At 43.3% G+C, this 25,887-nt stretch overlaps 2 protein-coding genes across 2 annotated transcripts in view; one reads left to right on the forward strand and one right to left on the reverse strand.

Annotated features, from left to right (window-relative positions):
- Window positions 1-310: 310 nt before the first annotated feature.
- LOC115379544 (GTPase IMAP family member 8-like) lies at window positions 311-5,090 on the forward strand. The gene is made up of 5 exons (XM_030080250.1): window positions 311-338; window positions 773-1,483; window positions 2,514-3,235; window positions 3,278-3,835; window positions 4,839-5,090. Exons 1-5 carry the CDS (start codon window positions 311-313, stop codon window positions 5,088-5,090), a joined length of 2,271 nt encoding a protein of 756 aa, XP_029936110.1.
- A 10,862-nt stretch (window positions 5,091-15,952) lies between these two features.
- The window catches only part of LOC115379992 (aryl hydrocarbon receptor-like), a 45,317-nt gene continuing 35,382 nt past the window's right edge, over window positions 15,953-25,887 (reverse strand). The window contains exons 8-11 of the mRNA XM_030080999.1: window positions 25,248-25,357; window positions 23,196-23,337; window positions 19,607-21,173; window positions 15,953-18,161 (exon numbers count right to left, since the gene is read on the reverse strand). Of these exons, the coding sequence (XP_029936859.1) occupies window positions 18,012-18,161; window positions 19,607-21,173; window positions 23,196-23,337; window positions 25,248-25,357 (1,969 nt within the window). The 3' untranslated portion in view covers window positions 15,953-18,011. The remainder of the gene's footprint in view (window positions 18,162-19,606; window positions 21,174-23,195; window positions 23,338-25,247; window positions 25,358-25,887) is intronic.

The raw sequence follows: 25,887 nt of genomic DNA on the forward strand, positions 1-25,887 counted from the left end.
TCAGCAAACGAGTATCAAGTGTAGTTTTAACTTAATTACACAGATACAGAGATAATTATTGTGTATGTTAATTTCCTCTGATATCTCCCTGTGATATACGTGGAGAGAGCTACAGGATTGGCCGGCTCAGCTGGACTTTGGCCGCTCGGTCACAGACAGATAAAGTAAGGGAAACATAAAGGTAGAGGCTGACACTGGAAACTGTAAAGGTGGTCTCACTTTCTTTATGTGTGTGGAGCACTGATCAAAAATGTAAAGAAGATCCTCGTCACCTTTGAATAAATATTTCAAGGGAGTAAAACGTTTTTTGATGGCCTCCAGAACACAGAAATGGAAAGGTATGTTACTGAATAACATGTGCTCTTACTATTTGAGTGCAAAAAGTTTGCTAAGTGTAAATACTACCATATGTCATGTCTTGCATCTGCAGTTTTGATCTGAAATCTTTTATATGCCCATTATGTTCTATTACATGTTAATGAATGAGGCTTATATTAAGTCAGGGGTGGTGAAATACTATCTACAGATCATTTTCCATGCTAGTGCAAAATGTTTTGCTTCTTTATATAGTAACTCAAGATTTATTAAAGTTAAAGTTTATAAAGTTTTCTGTACAAGATTTCTCTAGTTCATTAAGATTATTTTTTTAATACAAGATAACTGCAGCTAATTAATTCTTTAGTATGACTGCTGTGACAGCCTGTGACTGTGATAACACAACATGTGACACATACTTTGCCCTCCGCTGAGTAACCTTGCTGCACCCTGCCAGGAGGCAAACACCGCCCGCAGGAGCTGAGGATCGTTCTCCTGGGGCGAGACTGGCTGGAGAAGAGCCTGACAGGAAACACCATCCTGGGCCGGCAGCTTTTTGACACCAGGAGGGATGTGGCCATGTGTGTCAGGAGGCAGGGTGTGCACGACAGCGGCCGCAAGGTCACCGTGGTCAACACTCCTGAAAGGTGGATCCACTACTCTGACCCTGTCCTGGTGGAGCGCAACATGGCAGCCTGCGTGGCCATGTGCCAGCCCGGACCTCACGCCGTCCTCATGGTCATCCCCCTCGGCTCTCACCATGGCAGGGAATGGACAGTAGAGGGACCTCTCGAGCTGCTGAATGACACCCTGTGGAAAAATGTGATTGTGTTATTCACCAGATATGAAAAACTGAGAGGGGAGTCAGTGCAGAGCTATATTGCAAAACATAGGTTTATCAAGGCTGTGCTGGACAAGTGTGGACACAGGTACCACCTGTTAGACACCAGCACCTGGGGGGAAGACGACCTCACTCAGGTTGCAGTGCTTCTGGGCAAAATCGATGCAATGGTGGCGAGGAACTCCAAGGACGGGGGGGTTGGTTATGCAGTAATGGATGAGAAGTTCTTTGGAGTAACTGAGAGGAGAAGGAGGGAGGTGGAGGAGAGGGCGAGTCTGAGAAGGAAGAAGATGCAGAGGACCAGAAAAGCACTCAGATCTCTAATGGGTAAGCAGATCTCAAAGTAACCCACTGGGTCCCCAACTGGGATCAGGCAACCAGCAGGGATCCTTCCTTGGTGATTCTTGTATGTCAGTGTAATGGCAAAATGCATCAATATGACTTTTTTTTTTTTTTTTTTTTAATCACATCCATATACAGTGTAGAAAGTTATATAATGGTACTAAGTGATATTTAACAACCACAGTCTTCTCAGAGGATCTCATTAGCATGACATCTGACCCAGTGAAGGCCTCTGGTCTGATAATTACTTCTCTGAGTGCTTCTTTCTGACTGGTTAAAGGTGCAGTCTGCACGCTGGTGTTTATAACATACTCATTTTGTTCATCCTTCAAAGTCCACCCAACTGTGACATTTTGCTGAGTAAGCCCAGTGGTGGAAAGAGTGCTGCCAATTGTTGCTTAAGTAGCAGTATTGTTGCTTTGCTGATATTTTACTTCAGTAGAAGTTGTGCTGTAAAACTCTATTGAAGTAAAAGTAAAAAGCTCATGTGAAATGTAAAAGTTGCTCAATTATTTTTCCAAAAAGTAACAGTGTTAGGTGTGATTTTTTTCCCCCATGCAGTTAGAAAAGGAGGAGAAAGCATGTTTCCAACTATACTCTTTTAAAGGTGCATTATGCAAAAATGAAGTGAGGACCCTGTAGACTCAACCGACAAATGTGGAGTAAGATATATTTTTGCTCCTTGCATCTATTGCCATCTGCAGTTTTTCATCGTCCAAATTTTATTGGACCATCGGGAATGAGAAAAAGTTGAACCAAAAAAGTACAAACCTGTTTCCTCCTCTCATCTTGGTGAATGGTCCATATGATTTAAAAGTAGTGAAGTACAATACTCAAGTAAATATATACTGTATATGTAAAAGTAAAATTACTGACTTTAAAAAATACTCAAAAAAGTACAAATCCCAAAAAAAATTGGATAATGTGAGTAAAAGTAATTAGCTACTTCCACCTCTGAGTAAGCCTGAGTCATATAATTAATATTGTTGTCTTAATCTTATGTTTACTCATTTAGGAGAGTCCCATGCCACGGCTCCACTGAGGATTCTGATCGTCGGACCAAAGCGGGTCGGGAAGAGCTCGGCTGCAAACGCCATCCTGGGCGACGAGGTCTTTGGTGCGGGACGTCCAGCAGCACAGCGTGCAAGGAGGCAGGGTGACGTGCACAACCGAGCGCTCACCGTGGCCGTCACACCCGGCTGGCACGGGAGATACTGCTCACAGGACACTCCACAGGACGTTCTACAGCAAATCACCCACGGTGCATCACTGTGTGCCCCCGGTCCTCATGCTTTCCTGGTGGTCATCCGCAGCGACGAGACCTTCACTGAGACTGACCGGGTCAAAGCAGAGGAACACCTGGGCCTGTTTGGACACCGGGTGTGGAGTCGGACCGTGGTGCTGTTCACCTGGGGGGACGGACTTGGAGACACCGCCATTGAGGAGCACATTGAGAGATGGCCTGCTCTTCGATGGCTGGTGGACAAATGTGGGAACAGGTACCATGTCTTTGATAACGCCAACAAAGTTGCAAGCGCTCAGGTCGTAGAACTGCTGGAGAAGGTTGAGGAAACTGAGGTTGAGAACGACACTGCGCTCATGCTCAACACATTCATGACGGTCCAAGAAAGCAGCGAGAAGCTTGCACACAGCTCCAAACAGATGCTAAGAATGCTGGAGGAGGCTGAGATAGAGAATGAGCGACTGCGGCGAACGATCTTGGAGAAGGAGAAGATAGCGGAGGACTTGATCAAGACATCCACAGAGAAAGATGAACAGATAGAAGCTCTACAGCGGAGAATAGTGAAGGAGAGGCAGATAGAAGAGGAGATGAAGAGACACTATGAACAAGAGATTGGCAGAAGATTAGTGGAGGCTGAGAGGGACAATGACCAGCTCAAACAGATGATTGGGGACAAAGACAAGATGGTAACACAGATGGAAGAAAGATGTGCCGAGAAAGACGACGTGATAAAAGCTACAAAGCAAAGCGCTGAGACAAAGGAGAAAGAGCTGAGGGAGAGATCGGATCGTCATGCGCGTGAGACCGACGCCTTGAAGAAACTGTGCAAGGAGAAAGACGAAGAGCTGGAACGGATGAGGACGGAGCGCAGAAGAGAAGCAAAAGAACTCGGGGATAAAGTTGAACAGCTGAGGAGGGACAACGAAAAGAAAGAGATGCTCTTCAAAGCCACCATGGAGGAGATGCAGAGGCACTATCGGGAAAGCAATCAGGCCGATGAAACAAATAAGGTGAAAAATGCGAACCTGAACAAAGCGAACCAAAGCAGCAAAGCAAAGATGGACCTGGGCGGACAGCAGAGATGGGCGTTCACGGTGCCTCTGCATGGCCACGCAAACATCCCAGAGCTCAGTGAGTAGGATCTGATCAGCATCGGTGGGTTTATCAGATGGTAGATGATTACATCTTCACCTCTGGCACTGATGCACTTATCCTCGTTAGCAGCGCTTTCTTTCCCATCGCCTTGCCTGTCTGGCTCTGTTATCACTGTGTCTCTCTCTGAGTCTCTCACCTGTTTTAATTCAAGGCAGCTCTGTTTAACTCAGCTCAGTTCATTTTGATTCAGCTCAGTGCAACTCAATTTGGCTCAGTTCAATTCAATTCTGTTCAAGACATTTTGATTCTTCTTGTTTTGACTTTATTCAAAATGATTCAGGCCAGGTCAGGTCAGTTTAGTCTAGTTAGAAAGACTTTGTTGTCATGAGAGCAAACAACATTATTGTGAAATCTTCAACATTTAAGACCTTTCTTTTTATAGAAAATCCACCCCCACCCCTGTAAATCTGTCTGTGGATGTGTGATTGTGTTTATGTATGTGTACATGTAGATTAACCTTAGTCTTAAATTGAGTTTGGGTTTGAGTTTAGGATTAGATTTAGATCAGGGTTATGACATGAAGTGGAAAGGGCCAAAGCTATTAGTTGCAACTTTTTTTAATGTTAAATAACATTAAATAAATAGTATATAATACATTATCATTTTGTGCCATACCCAATTTCCTCTGTTTGCCTCCAGTTGGCATTTCTCATTTATCTCAGTGCCTGGACAGCAGAGGATCTGATTTGCTATGTATTTCCTCTGTGACACACTACACCAGTGTCACCAGTCTGCAGGGAAGTTATCAGCACTGGTGTATCACATGGACTGATGCTTTTTTTTTAGTAAATGTCTCCTCTCTCTCTAATGACAGAGGCAGAACAGAGGCAAATAGTGATGCTGCAGAATGAAGTGATGCAGCTACATGAAGAGGTGAGTAGAAAAATAAATATGTGTGTATCCCTCATTGCTAAAAAACTGACGCTCATTCTGTTTCTAAAGAGGGAGGCAGCAGGAGAAGCGTGGCGGCCGGAGGCGGAGGGAATGGAGTCATGGCTGAGGGCCGGAGCCGCCGTGCTGGGTGCTGCCGCCGGGGCCTTTGCCAGCTCTGCGAGGCTGGCTAACGGCTCGGTTGCCAGGTTGGCCATCGGGGCCGCAGCCGGAGCTCTGCTGGGGAGCTTACTGGTACAAGACGCCAGGTTTCATGGGAGGAAAACAGAGTCAGATACTGCAAGAGACATGAAAAACCTCTGAGAGACATATGATGCACTCATTTCTACATCATAAGCACCAAAACCAGTGCAAATAATGTGAATAACTCTCTATGACTATCATATCTATGGTACGTCACATCACACACATATCATAAATAATTCTGATACACTAATAATGTTTTATAAGCCCTGTGATGTATGAATTCATGATGCACATTAAAGGAAGGATCAGAGAGATAAAGCTGTAAGAGGACAGGGTCTATTAAGAGCAAAAAACATAAATTGATGCTTTAATAAAATATAACATGCATTTTTCTTGCCTGTTGTTGGGTCATCACCTGGATGTATTACAGCTACTTTAACCACTTTTAAATATTCCAGGTTCAGTTTTCGCACACTTGCTGTCTCATTTAGGGTCAGAATAATGATCTTCATGATGTCTTTGCAAATAAGATTTAAACAGAATGACACAATCACTTACTTACCATCCCTGGAGGGAAACGGAGTGCCTTAGTTTTCTCCATGGTTTTCTGCATCACTTAAAGATTAATATTGAACAAGACTTCCAGGATTTTGTTTCTAAATGGACTTTTACCTGCCCCACTAAAGAGCACCTGTTGTATGAGCTGCTAGAGCCATGCAGTGCTTCCTTCTCCCCTTGGAGTTATTATGAAACTGCTTAGAAAAAAGGGTGAATTTTTGCAAATGCATAAAATTATGCATGTCCTCAGTGAGGACAGGATCCTTTGAATGGACCTCTCCGGGTCTCCTTAGGCAGCGTAGTCTCTTATGCTTATTAGCTTTCTCTGCAGGAACACATAATGCTCATAGAAGCGCTATATCACAACTCACTCCATGTTATGGCTGTAACCTATAATAACTTACAGATACAAGCCCATTTAGAGAGTTTATGGCCACTTATGGGCGCCTTTATGATAACACATTACAGACATGTTGGTTATGAAAAGGGTTACCATATTGCCATGTTGAATTGATTTCTCTTCTTTTTCTTCTTCTTCTCTTTCTCATTCCTTGGCTGAGTTGTTTTGTCACAGCGACTACCGTTAGAAATAAATGAAATATAAAAGATAAGTGTCACTGTCACCTTCAATCAGGAAATTATATTAAATGAGGACGGTTTGATCCACTAGAGGGAGCTAGTCAGCTGTTTTTTTTTCTCCTCCATTCATTTTCTTTCCTCTGTTTATAAAATTAGGGTTGGATTACAAACCACTCGATTCAATAGTAGCTGGAAAAAATAAAGAGAATCGTTCCTTTGATTTACACGATGCTGTTTCCTTGCACAGTTTAGATTTGTCAACATGACGTTTCTCCCAAAGATTTGCAGCCAAATCCTGGATCTGATTCATCGAGTGGAAGCAGCAAGAGTGGGGGGGGGGGGGGGGGGGGGGGGGGGGGGGGGGGCTTTGTGGATGAAGTATCTGTTGTGTACTTTCTCATGACTGCAAATACTAAAATGCATCTCATTGGGATGTCAGCACTCGAGCAAACATCCCCACAAAAGTCCACAAAACTCAAGTCTGCAATTCAGCTGCAATGAAGCAAGTCTGGATTTTCTACAAGACATCACAGATTTAAACTTTGGTTTTCTTAATTGAGTCATTCTGGCTGTTCATGGAAACAAACAGTGACAGAGCCGTCCAAGATGATAGCAGCTGTTTGTCAAATAGGTTTAATGTTGGGCTATGACTTCAGCAAACAGCAGAAAGAAGCTGAAGTCTTGGGGAGAATCACCACGTCTGTTTGAGCGGACTGAAACCCTCTGCACAGGAAGAGGAGAGCAGCTGATTGGTAGTGACTGTAGTGGGTTATGCTCTGTCACAGTGTTACTAATGCAGCAGATCCACTTCATGATGCATTCAGTCAGACGAACACTGTGGAAAGCCAGCAGCACATTTGCTTACGCCAACAATTTTCCATCCTGCATCATCGCAGGGGCTCGGCCGCATCGCAGCTTTTAGCTCAGCGCTGATGCTGGCTCACGTCGTGAAACACATCAAGACTTCACCTGAGACTAATGAGCCTCTGAGTGACTTCAGGAGCCACCGTGTGCATCATCAAACATCAGGCAACTCGCTGAGGAGTTAGTCCTTCATCTTAAACTCTGTCCTCAAGCCGAGCTGGGCAAAAGTGTGATGAGAAGGCCTAAGCAGAGTCCAAGTGAACTAGTGTGATGGTGCGTGCATGCGTGTGTGTGTGTGTGTGGGTGGGTGCGTGTGGGTGGAGAGCAAGGAGGTCAGCATGGACAAAAGCTCAGAATGACAGCCTGATGACTCAACATTTACATCAACAAACATCAGCAACACCATGTGCCGTGTCACTAAAAAGCTGAAAAGTTTCATTTTGCAGTTTGCATCCATGCTTTATTCTTTACCAGACAAAGACAGTAAAGACAGTTTGGGGGGAATAAAGTTCAGAGCAGTTGGGTGTTAGTTAGTTTTCTAAGTTATTTGATTTGATTTAACAAATAATCTTGGTTTGTTTCCATGTTTGCTGTGGCCTAAGAACCGGGTCATAACAAAGAATATCTGAAACAACAAAAACAAGATACTCTTCTTTTGTGTGCAAACGTTATAGCATTATTGCTGGTAAATGGATCACATTTCTATAGCGCTTTTCTAGTCTAATGACCACTCAAAGCGCTTTACAATGTTTTTGCCTCACATTCACCCATTCACACACTGATGGCAGAGGCTGCCATGCAAGGCGTCTAACAGTCCATCAGGAGCGGTGAGGGGTTCAGTATCTTGCTCAAGGACACTTCGACACACTCTGGAGGAGCCGGAGATCGAACTGGGAACCCTCCGGTTACCGGACGACCGCTCTACCTCCTGAGCCACGCCGCCCCTTATTCTTTCTATATGGCAACAAACTGAAGGTTATTCAACTTTTTTATTGTACACATTCATGAAGTGCGAATACAGTATGTGATGCTTATTTGTTTGGACAGCTAATTTCTTTTGTAAACCAGCGCTGATATAGGAAAGGGATAAACACAGATTTTTGATTGTTAGAAATTAAGCTCATTTATTGATCAATCACAGTTGATCAATAGATAATCCCTTAACTATAATAGAAATAATACTCTGAACAGGTGTGAGTGGTGTAAGGGGAAGTGAAAGGATGAACAAACTCTAACTTACAGAAAAACAAAACAAAACATCAACATACACACCAAATCAGTATTTATGCACCTCCCATAACTGTCAGAGGATTGATGGTGGATCATCTGTCTGTCGCTCCACCCTCACCTCCTTTCTTCCCACTCTGTCTGTGTTGTTGTTCCTGTCCTGTCCACTAGGTGTCCCACCACCACACACACACACACACACACACACACCTGTTTCCTATCTTCATCCAACCCGGCCTGCTCATCTTCTCACCAGCTGATTCTCATCACTCCTTATTTTTCATGCTAGTCATTGAGCTGTTAGTTTGTTTCTTGTGTGTGTATCAGTGGCTATGTTTACATGCACAAAATATTCAAAATATTCTCCTACTAAGCTGTTTACATGGCAAATGAAAATGAATATTGTACTAAAATGCATGTTTAGGTGACAACACAGCCTCCCTTTGCCATTCATTCAACCACCTTACTGAAAAGATCGCCATGGTGATATGTGTGCAAATGCAAAAACCTGTTGATCATTCATACTATCTAGGTGTGTTTTGCCGTCCGACCAGAAATGCGGGCTTTCCTTTTGTGAGCGCATCTCCACCCCAGCCGTGCAAACTGTCGGCGAGCTGGCACAGACCTGACCGTAAAACACCAAGAGGCCGTGTGTTGCAAAGCCCCGGCTGAGATGTGTATTCCTAATGTGCTTCATTATGTCCAAAGAATGCTCCTAAAACCTGAATGATGTTTTAAGTGGAAAATGCTACATTTGGAAAAAGGCCTTAGCTAACTATGTAACAAGTGGATACATTTAAACACAAAAGTCAATCAGATGTTGCTCTGTTTGTGCCTCCAAATGATGACACACCCTGCGTTCCAATACCCATACTACCATACTATTTAGTAGGGAAAAAAAGAATTAGTATGTCCCAATACATACTAAACTACATACTTTGTAAGGGCAGCTGCAGTACATACTAAAAGTAAAAAGTATAAGTATGCGATTTGGAACGCAGGGACAGTGTCAAAACCAGTAAAGGCAAGCAGCATCATGAGTGCTGATTGCCTGTTTTTCAGTGGAAGGGGATGTAACACAAGTTCCAAGGAAGGAGAACAGCTCAGCTTTGTTCTCATCAATTCGTAGATACTCCGGCCAATTCCCAGGAATGGCACTGGATAGCTCAATGTGTCAGCGAATTCCCTTCCCTCTCAGCGTTTCTAGTTAACCAGACAATACCCCACAAAATTTCCCATCAAGAGAAAAAAAACCTCCCTCCAATTGGCTGGCCTCCAGTCCAAGAAAAATCCAAGTCTCAATAAGAATGAATCAATTCTTTGCCCATCCATAACATTATTTATGAGAACAAACCTGAGTTGTTCTCCTTCTTGGCAACTTGTGTTACATCGCTTGCCACTGAGAAACAGGTAATCAGCACTCATCATGCTGAAGTCGTCTGTTGTAAGAGCCATATATTGCTTTATTGATTGATTATTCTGCGTTCAATTAGTTTTGTCTTGTTGCCATGGGTTTGGGTCACGTGAGCACTGTGGTTGACTCCTGGCAGGTAGGTTATATCAGTCTGCTTCACCTGCACGGGGGAGAGAGGTGAGTCTAGGTAGCCATCATTTTTGTTGACCGCATTTTCGCATTTTGGCTTTGTTCATGATCTGCTTTGATACACGTTTGCTATTAAGTGTACACATTCAACATCATACGTGCGTGTAAAGCCGCTGTAGTAGCTGATTGTTATTAAAATCCATAAAACTTCTCTGGACTCAGTGGGCTTCCTTGGACAAGCAGCAGTGCGTCATACAAATATACAGAACCTATTCTCTGCCTCACAAGTGACTTTTTTGAGGTACTGAGATACATCAGGTCTTGCACCATGCACACATGTGGAGGCTGATACACGCATCATACTACACCTGGAAGATGCTGTGAAGGAAGGGTATGACAACCTCTCCATATGCACAGTTGACACAGGTGTGCTGGTACTGGCAGTGATGGCAGCCCAACGCCTCAACATTGCTCAGCTTTGGGTTGCCTTTGGAGCTGGGAAGAGTTTCCGGCATTTAGCAACTCATGAGATGGCGAGGGCATTAACCCCAGATCGATGTGTAACCTTGCCAATGTTCCTTGCCTTTACTGGTTTTGACACTGTGTCATCATTTGGAGGCAGGGGCAAGAAGACGACATGGGATACATGGAAAAACTTCAGTGATGTGACTCGTGCCGTCTGTGCCTTGGCTACCACAGGAAGGTGACCTGGACAGTGGGAATGGATGCATTTTCATGTGAAGGAACCAGGTCCATCAAACAGCCCACCAAGTCCGACTTGGTACCAGTTCTCAGCTTGCCCATTTGTGACAGTGCTGGTGGACATGCCTGGTTTTCGTGCTCAAAGAATTCATCCAGATTTCCATCACATGTCTGTGATGCAATGTAGAGGCTCGAGAACAAGGAACAGTCTTTCTTCAGGGATGATATTTTCTTGTTGAGACTTGGATTTTTCTTGGACTGGAGGCCAGACATTTGGAGGGAGGTTTTTTTTCTCTTGATGGGAAATTTTGTGGGGTATTGTCTGGTTAACTAGAAACGCTGAGAGGGAAGGGAATTCGTTGACACATTGAGCTATCCAGTGCCATTGTTCTCCTTCCTGGGAACTTGTGTTATATCCCCTTCCACTGAGAAACAGGAAATCAGCACTCATGATGCTGCCTGCCTTTACTGGTTTTGACACTGTGTCATCATTTGGAGGCAGGGGTAAGAAGAAGACATGGGATACATGGAAGAACTTCAATGATGTGACTCGTGCCTTCTGTGCCTTGGCTACCACACCAGACGCTGTAGATGACTGGATGGAGCCTCTTGAGCCACACTTTCTTTCCTCTTTGGCTTTATTAAAAATGCCTTTAGGCTAAATGGTATCCTGTCTCTGTACTGCTGTATAGTTCCATTTTGGCCATTGCCATAACACACATGCATTTCATGGCATATCTGTCAACATCCTAGAAAACATGTACAGTATAATCTACCGAAATACATATTTTGATTGATGATGATGATGATTTTTACTATTATTTAATTAACTGATTGCCGGAAATATGTAGTTAGGTAGTTGCTAGCATGTTGTAAATAGTACCATTGTATTTCACATCCTTGAAAATGTAGGATTAGCCACCAGGATCAAGATCCTAGGTGGTCTAGAACCTGAGTTACAGGTAAAATCACAGCAGGTGGCACGGTTGCCACGGTTACCGCGGGACGAATCTGCGATGGCCCTATAGCCAAAAATGATCCTTAGGGCATGCTCTAACAGTGCGCCAAATTTCATGCTTGTATCGTGAAGTGCACGATTCCATCAAAATATTGCGCATAGCTGCTGGATTAAAGGGGGCCTCCAATATGACTCCCAACAGGTGTACAAGCCCTCTAGGTGTCCTAAAGTTCATGATAATTGCTAACTTTGTGTGAACTGAAACAAGAAAAAATAAGTGTGGGTAAAGAGTGTAGGTGGCTCGGCAAGACTCTGAGAAAATGCAAGCATGATCAGCAAATCTGCTCTGTGAAGACAAGTTTTAAAAAAAAATGGAAAAGCTCAGCATATGCAGCACTTCAAGAATGAACTGTAATCCAGAGATAATCCCAGAAATCGCCCGATTTCCCCTTGGGGATCAATAACAGTTTTCTGATTCTGATAAATCTGATAAGGCTTCACAGAAATGCTTGGTTATCCAATTAAAGCCGCTGCCATGTGTGACTGAAATATATGGAAGAAAACAAATTGGCATCTTTTGTCTACAAATCACATGAAGCAGAGAGGAGGTTAAAAAGTAGCTTGCTGCTCTATAATTTGCTCCTATTATGTTCTGCTCTCAGTAATCACAGCAGGCCTGTGTGGTCGTTGCATCAGGCTATTCATCTAAGACGGACACAGTTTTTCCCCCTCCACACTGGAAATAGTCTGAGCATCCCACAAATATCGCAGAGTGGCCGGGCCGGCTCTGAAAATGAGAAGCGGATGTGGTGGGGTGATGATTCACTTGTCCCGGGCAGTCGGCCCCTTTCCCTCCAGTCCACGGGAACTAATTGGCTTGTCATTATCTAAATATGTCTGCAGTCTGCTCGGCCAACGGAGCTCGACAAAACTCACATCTCTGCACCGACCATTATATCTGTAACAATGTCCTCTGGGCTCGCGTAGCCCCACTCTTCTTCCTTCTGCCTTGTTAGTTTAGAAAACGGCAAGATGGGCGACGTCTCCATGCGTTCTTATGTAAACACAGAGAGCTAGACCCCCCCTCCACCCTGGAATAATGCTCCTTTACCCTGAGGAGATTGAAAGTGACATTCCCACTGCCTCCTTCCGACATCCGTCCAAAAGCTCTGATATGAGTTTCCTCTATTATTACGGGTTTATCATAAAAAATAATAATTCAAGGTGAAGTTTCCCATGGCCATATGTCAAATAGCAACCTACGCAGCTAATAATAGGATTACACAAACACATCAGACCTCATCTCACAAGGAATTTACCTACCCTGCACCCCCACCCCTCGGCCCTCTGACCTCTTTTCCTGCTGCTTAACATGAAGATAGTTATTAACAGATACAGTTTTGAATATCGTTGTAGCGGTGATGTCAACGAGCCTTGGGCACTCTGCATCCAGCTGTAGGTATTTCTCTCATATTGTAGGAATTACATGTTCGAGAAACGAGAACACGCTGATGGAAAACAAAACATCGCTTGTATTTTCGTAGCATTACTGCATGGAAGCCTCGGTGACTCACAGGGTGATAATAGGGTCACGCTGATGTCAGTGTTTCTTCTACGCTCCATTACCACAAGGTTTCAAGCCAGGAGATGCGCACATTTTCATGACTGAAGCTGAAGTGGGATGTTGGGACGATATACCTATTCAAATTTCAGCCATTTTAGCTGCTTACTGCAATTCCATGTGGCCAAACAACAAAGTATTTGCTCAGTGGTTTGTAAGGGCGCTTATGTGTAAACCAGAAATGAGCTCATCAGTGGCCCCATGTTGTTTGATTGGACTAGTAAATTTGGGTTTGCCAGTTCTTGGGCCCTTTCTTACACTCGGTGCAAAGTGGTGCCAATCGCAGTGCAAGTGTCCTTTTCCCGTCCAGTTCCCCATGTTGTGTACGTAGTAAATGTGCATCCACTCTGCTTGTTCCACACACAGGAACGCCTGCTTCACCTCAGGGAGCTTTGGTGGAGTCCTGATGTTGCTGTGGATGATCTGCTCGTGAGCTTTCACATTGTGCATGGGCAGAACCATTTCCTCTGCAGAGATGCTCTCCTTCGTAGCTGGAAAAACTTCCATAAAAATAGCAATCCACCAAGTTGGATGCACACCTAGCTTTTAAAGGGAATGAGAGATGGCACTCTAATTGGTTTATTGCATATTACACCCAAAACACACCCATGAGTAATTTAAAAACCAAGTACAACCCTTGTGAACCTGTGTGCCTGGCGCAGTGACCCTTTTTTCCACCATTTAAATAACAAAAGTGGACTTGGACACACCCTAAAGTTAAAACAGAGCGGCTTGTGTCTGACGATGAGCTCATGAAGTTTGATGGTGTAAGGTGAATTTATTTGGGAAGTTCTATGCCTCTAAATGAAAAGCCACGCCCACTGCCACGTCTTCTTTTGGCTAATTGGTTCTTTTTTGAACCTGAAATCAACCTGTCATCAACAGAAACCGAACCTGTGGTAATAAATCAGTACAGTGGTGGACACGGCAGAGCCCACAGCCCACGGCCGAGTCCAACAGTTTGCCCGCCCGGGACAGAGGGCATGTTTTCTGCAGAGACCTGACTCTTAACTGAAATGTACATCAGCTGTTGCTCATTAGGGTTAGAGTTCATAAAATCTGCATTTAAAATCCTTCAACCTGCTCAGTTTGCAGTAGGTCACCTCATGTTCATGGGCAGCTTAGGGTTTTGACATTTTTTTGTGCCATGCCACAGAAAATACATATTATGCAGCTACAGTAGCTAAAAAATAGGTCACACTTTATTTGACCCTGTATTTCGCATGTTTATAGTCACCCTAGCATCTGAGTTTCACAGCTAAGTCAGTGTCTGTCTCGTGTAAATAAAAAGCTTAATATCAATTGATCAGTTGACTTATGATCAATTTTGCATCAGTTAGGGTGACATACAAAAATATATCACAGGAAAGCCTGCTGTTATACCACAGGGTATGACAATTATTGTAGACTATTTTTCACAACGGCACACCACATTATAAGTCCCTATAGAGCTATCACAGTGATTTTTTTCATTAAGGGTTGCTTTGCATTGCTGTCTCTCCCCGCTGAATCTTCTTCACCGAGGCAGAAAGAGACCTGAGGGGTGAGAAGGCCTGTGCTGGAATTTGATCCTGGAGGACAGAGGTGGGGAGGGGGGTTGTGTTCTTCCAGAGGCAAGGAGTGTCGAACACTGCGCCACCCCTGGGCTGCATTCAGGACGCCTCAGCTCTGAATTTTTAACCAGGTCTGATATAAATGGATCCCACGTGGTTCCTTCCACTTTCTCGAGCACTAACCACGGAGACGAGAGTGATTGTGTTGAGAGACATGACCTACTGAAGCGTAGCCTGCGACGGCATCAGGACCATCACAATATTTTGACTGCTCCTCCTCTCCTCCAAGCTCACAGTGCCGCTGCACCCCTCCGGCGGCCCGCTGATCGTGAGGCGTTGCAGTGAGGGCTGCAGGCGGTGTGTGTGCAGCGTGCCGGGCTGACGGCAGCATGGAGGAGTTTCTGCATGAGCTCAGAACAACCTGGGAAGAGGTCAGCATTAGAGGACCGCATTGACTTTTTGACAGTCTGGCTTTCTGAGTCATTACAACAGAGGTTCACAGACTTTTGCCACCTCACACAAATATGCAAGATTGGATCATTTTCCTCAATAAATAAGTCAATAATCTTAATGTTTTTGGTGACATTTGTTTAATTTGGTACTTTTTATCTAGTTTTAGGACTCTGTAAAGGGTTCACAAACTTTCAGGCACAACTGTAGCATCAACTTTGTGCCATCTTAGTATCGAACCCTAAACCCTTACACAAACAAAGTGTGGCCAGAACCTTGGAAGCTTGAACTCCTTGAATGGACGACTCTAAGCCACCAGCATCAGCCCACACACACATACATCTAACCAACCCTAACTCTAACCCTCCACACATACATGAAGCCACTTATATTAGACTCTACTGTTTGGGTTGGCACACAGGCCTTTTATTTTATTTTCATTTTCCTTATTTATCCATGTATATTTTGTGGATGTCCCTGACATGTATTCCTCTTCTGATGCTCCTCTAACAAATCCAAATACATCTGACAGAAGCTGTGAGACATGATTTTTAGGTTTTAGGCGTGTGTCAGTGCATGTTTCCTATGCCTTTGTCCCTTTACCTAACCCCAACCTTAAGCCCTAACTTTCCCTAACCTTAACTGTAACTCTGAGCCTCTTCCTGTTTTGTGCTGTAAAAGAATCCAGTGGATTTCCCTCCAAGTCGTAACATGTGGCTCACAATGCAGTAAAAGGTAATATAGGGTCCATGATGCTGTCTATCCACTTAGTGACGATCTCCTTGGTTAACAGTCATTGTAACAATGTCTCAAAATGAATGTGGCATCGATTTATTGATGTGGATTTCATGATCCTCACTAAAGACTCCATGATGGAGGTTAGAAATCCCGGCTGTATACGGCCCCAGTGAATGCATACTTGAAGACGTTTCTGTTTTTCAATGTGATTGCAGAAATCCTTTATTTCAAAGGATGAAAATAATACATTTCAAACAAGCAGTCAAAGGACATGGGTCAAAATGCCATTGCAACATCTACATTTTGTCCCGTTAGCATGTTAAAATTAACTGTGGCTAAGCAAAAGACATCATTAAACTCTCCAACGTTATAGCCTATTAAACAAGTCTTAGTAGTATGGCACCATTTGCAGACTGTCGTAAGAGTCCAACCGTTTTGTGACAAGAGAGTATTATTTACAATGTACAATAAAAACTGAGTCAACACAGGAGTTTGATAAGCAGCAGTGTGTTTTAAAAATAGTGCTTGAAACAAGTGAATTGACGTAAAACTATGTACATACCTGTATTTGTCAAAACAAAGCTTGTTTGCCTTTATATACACATCTTTTATCACATTGTTAATAGGTCACATCAATCATATTAAATATATCAAACATTTCTGCTGAAGAAAAAAAAAAGAAAGGGAAAAGAAGTCGATTCCGACGACATGTAACCACTCGTGTATCACATTTTCAACGTAAAACATATGATAACAATAACATTAATACTAATAGTAATGCCTTTTTTTTTTTTTTTAAAACAACTACATGGAAATCTCTTTTCAGCATCTTTCGTGATGAAATAATTCTACTCTGTATCATTTCCCGATCATTTACTATGTACATGAAACATTCAAAACTGTATCCTTCCAGAAGAGATCCTTAAAAAAAAAAAAAAAGAAAAGAAAAGAAAGAAAAAGAGAAGAAAAAAGAAACTCACATTTGGTTTTCAGTGTTTGCCAACTGCTGCAAGATTGTGTGTAGACTCATTTCCTGACTTGATATTACCCTGTTTATCCAACTCTGGGTAAAAATGGTCAGACAGTACTTTTGAAAAGGTTTGAAAATAAACAGAGTTGGGACTGGATTCGCCCTGCTGCAGTAATTTTGTCATTTCCCACGGGAAAGCGAATGCAATCACTGCAGTAATTCATTATACAGGATATCTTAATTGATCTAGAACACAAATAAATACTGAAAATTAAAAATCAAGTGTCTTTCGGCTAATCAGTCACAGTTAAACCTTATCAATGGTAAAAAAAAAAAAAAAAAAAAAAAATAGAGAGAAAAAAAAACCTTCACCCAGAGGTAAAAGGTCAACAATATCAACAAAAATAATAACAATAATAATAATTCAAGTGGAGGAGAAAAAAGTAATACTAACAGTTATACAGAAGTGTATGTGCATGTGAGGACATCGACCCGTTACCTGAAATGTACCTCAAAATAAGAGAAGAAAACACCAAACTGTCACCGAATTCCCATCTTGCGTCAGTGACAGCAGCTTCAAAGATGAGTCAAGACGACAGGGCCTGTTGTGTGTTTTTATAACCCCGGACCCCCCGACTACACAGTCTGCATTTAGTGGGTGCCTGAAATAAAGTGCAGGATATTTCTAGCTTTAATTTCCATAATACTCTATACTTTGTTTTTTTCAAATGTATATGACTTAATCTCATCGTTGACAAATGCGATTGTACAACAAAGAAACCGCTGACGTTGAAAGAGTACATTCCTGTTGCCTGACTAAAACTGATGTTGTGTCGACCACCGTTACCGCGGTGACGGTTTCCCAGTAACCACTTGCATTGGGAATAGAAGGGAGAGGGGGTGTCTGCGTGTGCGTGTATTTGTGTGTGTGTGTGTGTGTGTGTGTGTGTGTGTGTGTGTATGTGTGTATGTGTGTGTGTGGTCTTTTAAAACTCATATTTACCTCTGTGCATGTTCTGAAAGCGGAATAAACTTATTATTGACTGCATTATTGTAAACAAAAGGACTGACAAATGATAAAATTACTTACAGTACAAAACATCAATCCCAATTTCCTGATCCCAACCCTGAAAAAAAAAAAAAAAACTAAATAAAAAAAAAAAGAAGAACATGTAGGCCTACATTATTTAGCTTTATTTTTATTTTTATTTTTTCAGGTTATCTAGTTGTAAAAGGCTGGTCCAGACATTGGGCGCTCCTGTTCCTGTCAGGTGGTCAGAGGTAGAAGCCGGTGGCTGGCGGGTCTGCGAGGCTGGGCAGAGTCTCAGGGCCAGACATTTGGCCATTAGGGGGCGCTGCTCCATTCCCATTGGGCAGAGCACAGCCCCCTGGGTAAGCACCACTCAGGATGCAGCCATTTTCCATCTGCAAAAGTCAAGAGCAGGTCATGGACAAATACTGCTGCAGTGATTGGAAGTTGTTTGTCAGTGATGAAGCGTAAATGTTTACCACCACCGGACAGATATAAATCATTCTCTGACTTTGCAGGTAATCCATGAGATTTGTTGTGGAACATGTTTTTTGTACTGTAAGATCTCATATACGTTATTTATATGTAGAGTAGCAGCTGGGATCCAAACAATCTGCCTATAATCTGCACAATATTTGCAAACTGTGAATCCAGTTTAATAATCCCTCAATCTGTATTTTTTGTTTATTATTAAGCTTTCTGACTCATGGTTTCCTATCAGTGCAATCACTCAGAGTCAAACACAAACTGATTGTATAATGTATGGAAAAAAGACCTCCTTCCTATTGGTGCTCATTTTATATCCCATGACTTCCCATCTTGCCCACATACATTAAACACATCTTTGCTGCAGAGAGATACTTTTTTTTTTTTTTTAATTCATTCCCAGGCATCACTGGGAACAAGCAACCACCACCCCTCTGATCTCACACCCTCTCTCTCTCTCTCTGAATCTAAGCCTGTATCTCATATGTAATGGCCGCAGAGCAAATTTGTAGGTCACAGAGAGAGCGAGAGCGAGAGAGAGAAAGAGAGAGAGAGAGGAAGAGGGAGGCCTGGCAGCACAACATGTATTTTCTATCTTTGAATACACAACGCTGACCCTAAATTGACACAAGGACACAGCTCTTAACCTCTTACTATCATTAAGGATGTACTCATACTGCTTTTCCAATGCTGATACAAATACAAATCAGTGCAAATGTTTAAGTACACTGACTGAACACTTGATTTATTCCATTACTTTCACTGAATAGTTGAGGTCATTGGACAAAATAATTGATAAAAAAAATCCTTCTTTTTCCACCATTTGAAAAATAAAAGATTTTTTTAAGCCAAAGATGCAGCAAAACAAAACGTCAGATACTGATACTGGTATTGCTGCATCCCTTTATTAGCAGCACAAGCTGCAGTTAAAGGCGTGACAATATTACCAGCTGTAGCTAAATCTGTATTAGTAACAGTAGTAGGAGTCATAATTGTACTAGCAGCATCAATGCTTTCCCCCGCTTTTTCCTAAAATCGCCTGCTATACTATCAACACCAACACAGCGGAGCGACACAGGGAATAGTTCAAAACAAGCCAACAGCTGCTTGCATTTCATCCTATTTATCCCACAAGGGACTTTTTACCTTTCAGGTTTACTAGCTGCACCCTCAAATCACCAAAGCTTGTGAAAGCGGTGTCAAAACCTGTGAAACCTGAACAATCTAGAGACACGTCAACAACTCTCCTTAACACCTTAAACATCAGCGCACCCACAAACACAAGAAAGTTTTTAACAGGTTAAGGTCCTGACAATGTGACAAGTATTTCACAGTATGATTTCAGCCACCTCACCTTACTGTGATTGGGGTCATGAGGGATTTCTGAGGACACCATCCCATAAGGGTCCAGCTGCCGGCAGGGCTGCCCCACTCCGAGGATCTGCTCCAGGGTGGCGTTGGGCGGCGGGCACTGGGACAAGCTGGAGAGCACCTGGGCCAGAGGAGCTGGGATCTGCTCCTGCTGCAGTTTGTGGTTCATCCTATGGAAAGACGAAACTGTGGACTCGGTCCCGTGCTGCTGCCCGCTCCTCCCAAACAAACCCCCTCCATTGATGGCGTAGTCCACGTTGTCAATGTCAGGCATGTTGTAATCCATACAAGTGTCCAGTGAGGTGTTTGTAAGAGCAGCTTGGCCGTTACTGAGGCAGGCGTTGTTGCCCAGACTCCCGCTGAAGCCATAGTCCTGCCATTGGGATTTTCCAGCTGGATGCTCTGTGTTCGGGATGCTGCACAGTCCGTTGAGGTTGGCCACCTTCTGTTTGGCATGGCACTGCTGCGGGAGCTGGCTCTGCTGGAGGTAGTGTGCATGCGTCGGCTGCTGATGGAGCTCCCCATCCAGCTCGGAGGCCTTACCATTGAAAAGAGTCTGTTGTGTGTGACAGTGATCCAGCTGTATCCCTGCATTGGTAAGGATGTCCTGGGGTGTCCACTGTCTGTTGTGGAGGGGTTGATTAGCCACCGAACGAGCTGGCTGGCCCCAGTCATGAGCCACTTTCCCTGGTCGCATGCTGAGGTGCTGCTGCATCTGCTGGGACAGCTGGACGATGGGGGCCTGCCCCACCAGGGAAGGCTTATGCTGAGGGAACTGATTCTGCAAAGGTGTGTTTGAGGTTGGATCACTTTCAGGCAGGGATATTGTCGTCGTCGTGGCCGTCGCAGAGGCAACAGTGGGAGGCACCTGTCCTCTGTCCTCTGCGGTATCAGTCTTTGACTCAAGGGAATCGTGGATGTAGGAGAGGATCTCGTCGTTGGTCAGCAGGTCGTCCAAGGTGGGCACACGGTCAGGGTCCATCTCGATTCTGATCATCCGCTCATCCAGCAGCAGCAGCTCAAGGTCCTCAGCGGTCAGTCCCAATCCTTCCAGAGCTCCAAACAACTCCCCATTTGAACAATTCTCCTCGTCTACATCTGCCACGCTTTGACCTCCTAGGGAGAGTGAGTCCAATGTGGCCAGCAGGGGGTCAAAAGTGGTGGATGGCTCAGGGAGGCCTGGACGCACCACACCATTCCTCGGCTCCTCCCAGCTCCTGTGCAGGCTGGAGGACTCTGATTCAGAGAAGCTCATCTGGTCTCCAAAGAAACTGCTGTGGAATGACAGTTTGGGCTCCAGGGCGGGCTGGCAGACGTACACTGACTCATCCTGACTCATCAGCGCCCCAAGGAGGGAGCCAGGGTCCAGGCCATCCCGGGCCACCCTTTCAGTCCGGCTCTTCTTGGACTTGCTGCCATTTTTCTCATGGCCGCTGTCACTGAAGCCAGCAATGGGATGGTTGGAGTGGTAGAGCAGAGCCTCACCTGTGGCATAGGTGAAAGGCAGGTGCAAGGAGCGCTTACGCAAATGTTCTCCTCCCTCTTCCTCTCTAGACAGACAGAAAACAGCAGGGTTACCAGTAGAGCAGTTTATTGTAGCAGGATATCAGTGTCTGAGTCACATCTCTGAGTTGAGATCAAGAAAAAAAAGGCACAAAAAACAACACAAATGCCTTGCTTCCACTTTCATATCTTGGATATAGATTCTCTACATATCTGTGCATAGAATATTTTTAAAAGCTAGCGTTTTAAGTTTATCAAGAACATTTTAGTCTAGGAAAAAAAACACTGAGGTTCAGGGGCAGTCACTGATGTCACTTACCACTGGTATTCTGCTCCCCCCCCCCCACAACTCTCTACGCAAGTAATTGGAAACAGGCGAGAACACTTCCAGAAAATTAGTATCAGGGACCGAGATTGAAATAACGTTATCCAGACACACTTTTTGTTGTCTGTATGTGCTGCAAATGCCATGTTCAAACCAGGCTTCCAGTCAAGAAGAAGGGTCTGTGTCACACCACCAGTGAAAAATTAAACTTATAAATCAGAATATAAATCAGAATATAAAGAATGGAGAGGGAACAGATGTGTGCTCCTTCTTTATATTCAACACTAGGTTTTTCAAATGAAACTAAAGGGTGTGCACATACCTACTGTGTGTTTAATTTGTTCTGGACCATGATGGAAAAGTTTACTTTGATGCATTTTTTTGTGTTGGCTTGTTTAGGTTCACACTTGATTTGCAGTCAAACCAGGGATTATGCCCATTAAATCTTGCATTTTGGGGTCATTTCCTGTAGTTGGTTTGGCTTATGCCTTCAGTCGGACTGACCTGCACTGTGGCTGTTTTTGGAAGAAGCCTAAGACAAATTTTCAGAATATGAGTTTCAGTTATTTGATGCCACCTGAGTTAAAATGCCATTCTTGTCATCTGATTGGGCCAAAAAAATCTAAAAAAAGAATCCATGTTTGGAATCTAAGATTTAAAGATATGGCCGGTGCCCAGGAGCCATATAACACTGCAGTTGTGCGTGCATCCCAGCTGATTGGCCTATCAGCTTTTTCCCAATGAGCCAATAAGCTCATGAATGAGCCGATGACGGTATCAGCGGTTCATTGACAATCAGCTCACCGGTATCAGATATTTCATTCGCTCTCAGCGAACGGCGTCAGCGACTCATTGAGAGTCAGATGATCGGCTGAGTAACTAATCCGATGATATTCACGCCTACGGCTATGTCTGAATCGTGTACGCAATAGTTCTTATGATTCACTATACAGGAGGATTATAGCTCCAGGTGGAATCTCTAACACCCCGAGGAGCTGATGCAAAGAGTAGAGCCTTGTCCGCCGAGGGTAACTCCATTACCGTTTGCGATAAAATGGTCAATTATTTTCTGTGTCTCTGACTGCAATATCATCTGAGGCCCCTCATGGAAAAACTTAGATGACTTCAAATGGCAAGAGAAGCCAAAACATTGACCCCACCCCCCCCAAAAAAAATAAATTCTTGTCAAAGATAAAAGGGTGTAGTGTCCAAAAGTGCAAATGAGGTCACCACACCAGGTTTAGCACCGATGATGACCAGATAGACTGAAGCATCTCCAATTTCTGCACTTTTTAACACTTTAATATGTAATTAATCTGTGACTAGATAATCATTATTATTATTATCATCTATACTACATTGATTCTATACTATAATTATTTCAATTTTTTTTACTTTTTCTTTTTCTTTTTCTTTTTTTTTTTTTAAATGCAGCTGCTTTTGGTTTTCTTGCCATTTGGAGTGATGTGCAGGAGATTTTCCACTGTTTGACTATGACTAAACGCTCCAGTTTGAATAAACTCCTCCAAACAGGCTTGGCGTGAACATGCCCTAAGAAAGTAATGATGATTAGTCCACAGAACAGGCAAGTTGGGCGGCTGAGTCATGGCCTGCTGCAAAAAGGAAACTCTTCTATACAAAAGATAACATCTAACTCTGTCCATCCATCAGTCTTCAAAATTAAGTACGATTCACACATTTATTTTGTTGGTGCAGAGGTAAACATGACAGCATGGGAACGTACACCAGAGGCCTCTGAGTGGCGATGATGTAGTCCGGTTTGCCATTCTTGTAGACCAGCCGGGCGTTGGCCTGGACCCACTTCCAGCGATTGTCCTTGGTGAGCAGCCTGAACACAGTCAGACCGCTCTCTCCAGTCTTCATCACTACAGACAGACACAAACACACACACACACACACACGGGTCATGGTGAGTGGAGTTGTATCCCAAAGGTAAAACAAACGGAGTTAAAGCAACATATTTCAGGGACGACAAAAGGCCCCAGTGCATTAAAACTGCACTCGGCAAATTTCACAGGTTGGTGGTTCTGAATGGCTTCAAGAGGTAACCGTATGAAAACTGTCTGAGCTTCAGTGACTGAAAATCCTGCAAGAAGACATTAGTAAACTGCACGTTCATGTTGCAGGGTCCCTGATGCTTCATACCAAAGGAAACCAAAGACACCAGAGAGGCAAAAGATCTGGATCTATTTTGTTTTTGTATGTTTCTCATTTCTGCATGTCTAAACGTAGACTATACAACATCACACACATTCCCAGTGCAGCTACAATGACGCTAGAAAGCGAAAAATTGGCCACAAGATGTAACATGTTCCCTCAATTAATTAATTCGTGGGCATGAGATAAGCATGTGGTTTTCTTTCTTTCTCCCAGGAGCAAACTGTGACAGCTACAGACAACATTTATCTTCAAATGAGCTACAAAAGAACTAAAACATGGGAACGACTTAATTAAATTGAGGGAGCGAGTTATATCTCGTGGCCATGAATTAGTAAATCGTGGCTTTGAAAAAAATTTTCCCTAGCATGATTTCACTTGTTTATTCTATAGTTTACTAAGGATAGAAACTGAATATTGACAGAATGTCCAGTAACTTTACTGCAGTCACATACAAGACGCATTTGAAATACAACAAATTCACGTTTGGTTCTCTGCAGGTTGCTTAAAAGGCATTCTGGGAAATGTAGGAAAGTGCTCACTTGAGTAGAAACAGATTAAGCAGGTTGAGGGAAAGTGGGTACACCAAAAAAGTGAATAACAACACTTCACCACAAAATAAGATCTGGACTTCCTTGAACATCACAGATTGACGATATTATAAAAATATGCCTGAAAGTGAAGAGGTTTTGTCACTGGTGACTATATTGCCACCCGAATTTCATCTGGGGGGAAATAAGGTGACTCTACAGTGTCTCATTTAGCACAGACAGACTTCTGTTGCAGCTCCACTCATAAGACGGGAGTATTTTTACATAAAACTCTTGCCTAGAGCAGATTTAATAAATAAGTTGATGTGACGTTGGGGAGAGATTAAACTGACAGATGATGGCAACTTTGCGGTGACATTGTCTTCGGTCCTTTGCACTGCAGTGACCCCAGCGAGGCGAGAGCGGCAGTTCACGTTGCTGAGCTGTGCATTATTCTCAGTGTTGTGTGGCTGTGTTGGTATATGGATCATCTCTGATGCTTTGCTCATGCAGTGGATTTGTGGGTCCTATCCTATCCTCTAGCAGCTCTGCAGCTTTGCTCAATCTGGTCCGTAATCCAGCAGGATTACTTGGGAAAGCTGTCTGAACTCTCTGACCAGAATCTTTGACCAGGTCAGACCAGACCTCCGATACTTTTTTGAAAGGGCTAATTCTAACAAAGCAAAATTTTGGGGTCAGTATTCTGCAAGATAAATAAGATTACACGCAACTGAGCAGTTATGAAAGAATTACATGTAGAAACAACTGCCGGGATTTTTGATTTATTTGTTTTTTGCACTAACAAAAGAATCAGGATAAATACTGATGCCAAGTATGAGGTTACTTATTTGAAAATATAACTAAGTAAATCAATAACTGACACCACAACAAAGTAATCTAACATAAGTCTCTCCTCCATACTGCAAATGCAGGCTGCAAATGCCACTTTCACAGAAAATTACCTGAACAGCTGGAAAATGGCTGGATGTTCTTGCGCTTGATGTATTAATTAGGATTAAAATATCAGTGCAAGAGGTGGATCGATACCTACTTTTTGTGATTACTGGTTTTATTGGGACCAAACTTACTTCTGACATGGTTCTCTGCGCAGTGCAACATATCTGCTGCGTGGATGAACTGATATCCAGACCCTCGCACACGAAGTTCAGCCTCTGTGTACCCCAGGACGATCTTCCCCCTGTAAAGTCAAAAGGACAAAAAACCCATGTCCAAAAGACAACTGACAGTACAGCAAATAGGTGCAGTCTTACATTTGTACACAGCGAATGACTTTCAAAACCACAGTTACACCAAAATGCACTCCAAGGATTTCAATACCGCCCTTTGGATCCTGTACTTGGTTTTCACCCCACTAGCATTATTTTTTTTTCATGTGACTGTAACATTACCCTCTACTGCATTATTCATATCCATCTTGACAGGCCATTTGGTGTTGAGTCCTGAAATTAGGCTTTGGCCGATATCCAGTAATATCAGATATTGCGATATTTGCAGGTATGTGCAATATTTTCTACAGTATTGAACCTGAGATTTAAGAAGAAGATTTACAGATAAGTAAAAGAAAGATGAAATAAATTAAACAGACTTTGAAATGCTGGATTGATACTAGGATTGTTGAATCGACCTGTAGACATCAAATGGGAATGGCAGCTGCCGTTCCTTGTAATCAGGTTTATGCACACAACATCTGCTCATTCAGGTGTATTT

This window comes from Myripristis murdjan, chromosome 21, assembly GCF_902150065.1.
Source record: "Myripristis murdjan chromosome 21, fMyrMur1.1, whole genome shotgun sequence".
Lineage (NCBI taxonomy): Eukaryota > Metazoa > Chordata > Actinopteri > Holocentriformes > Holocentridae > Myripristis > Myripristis murdjan.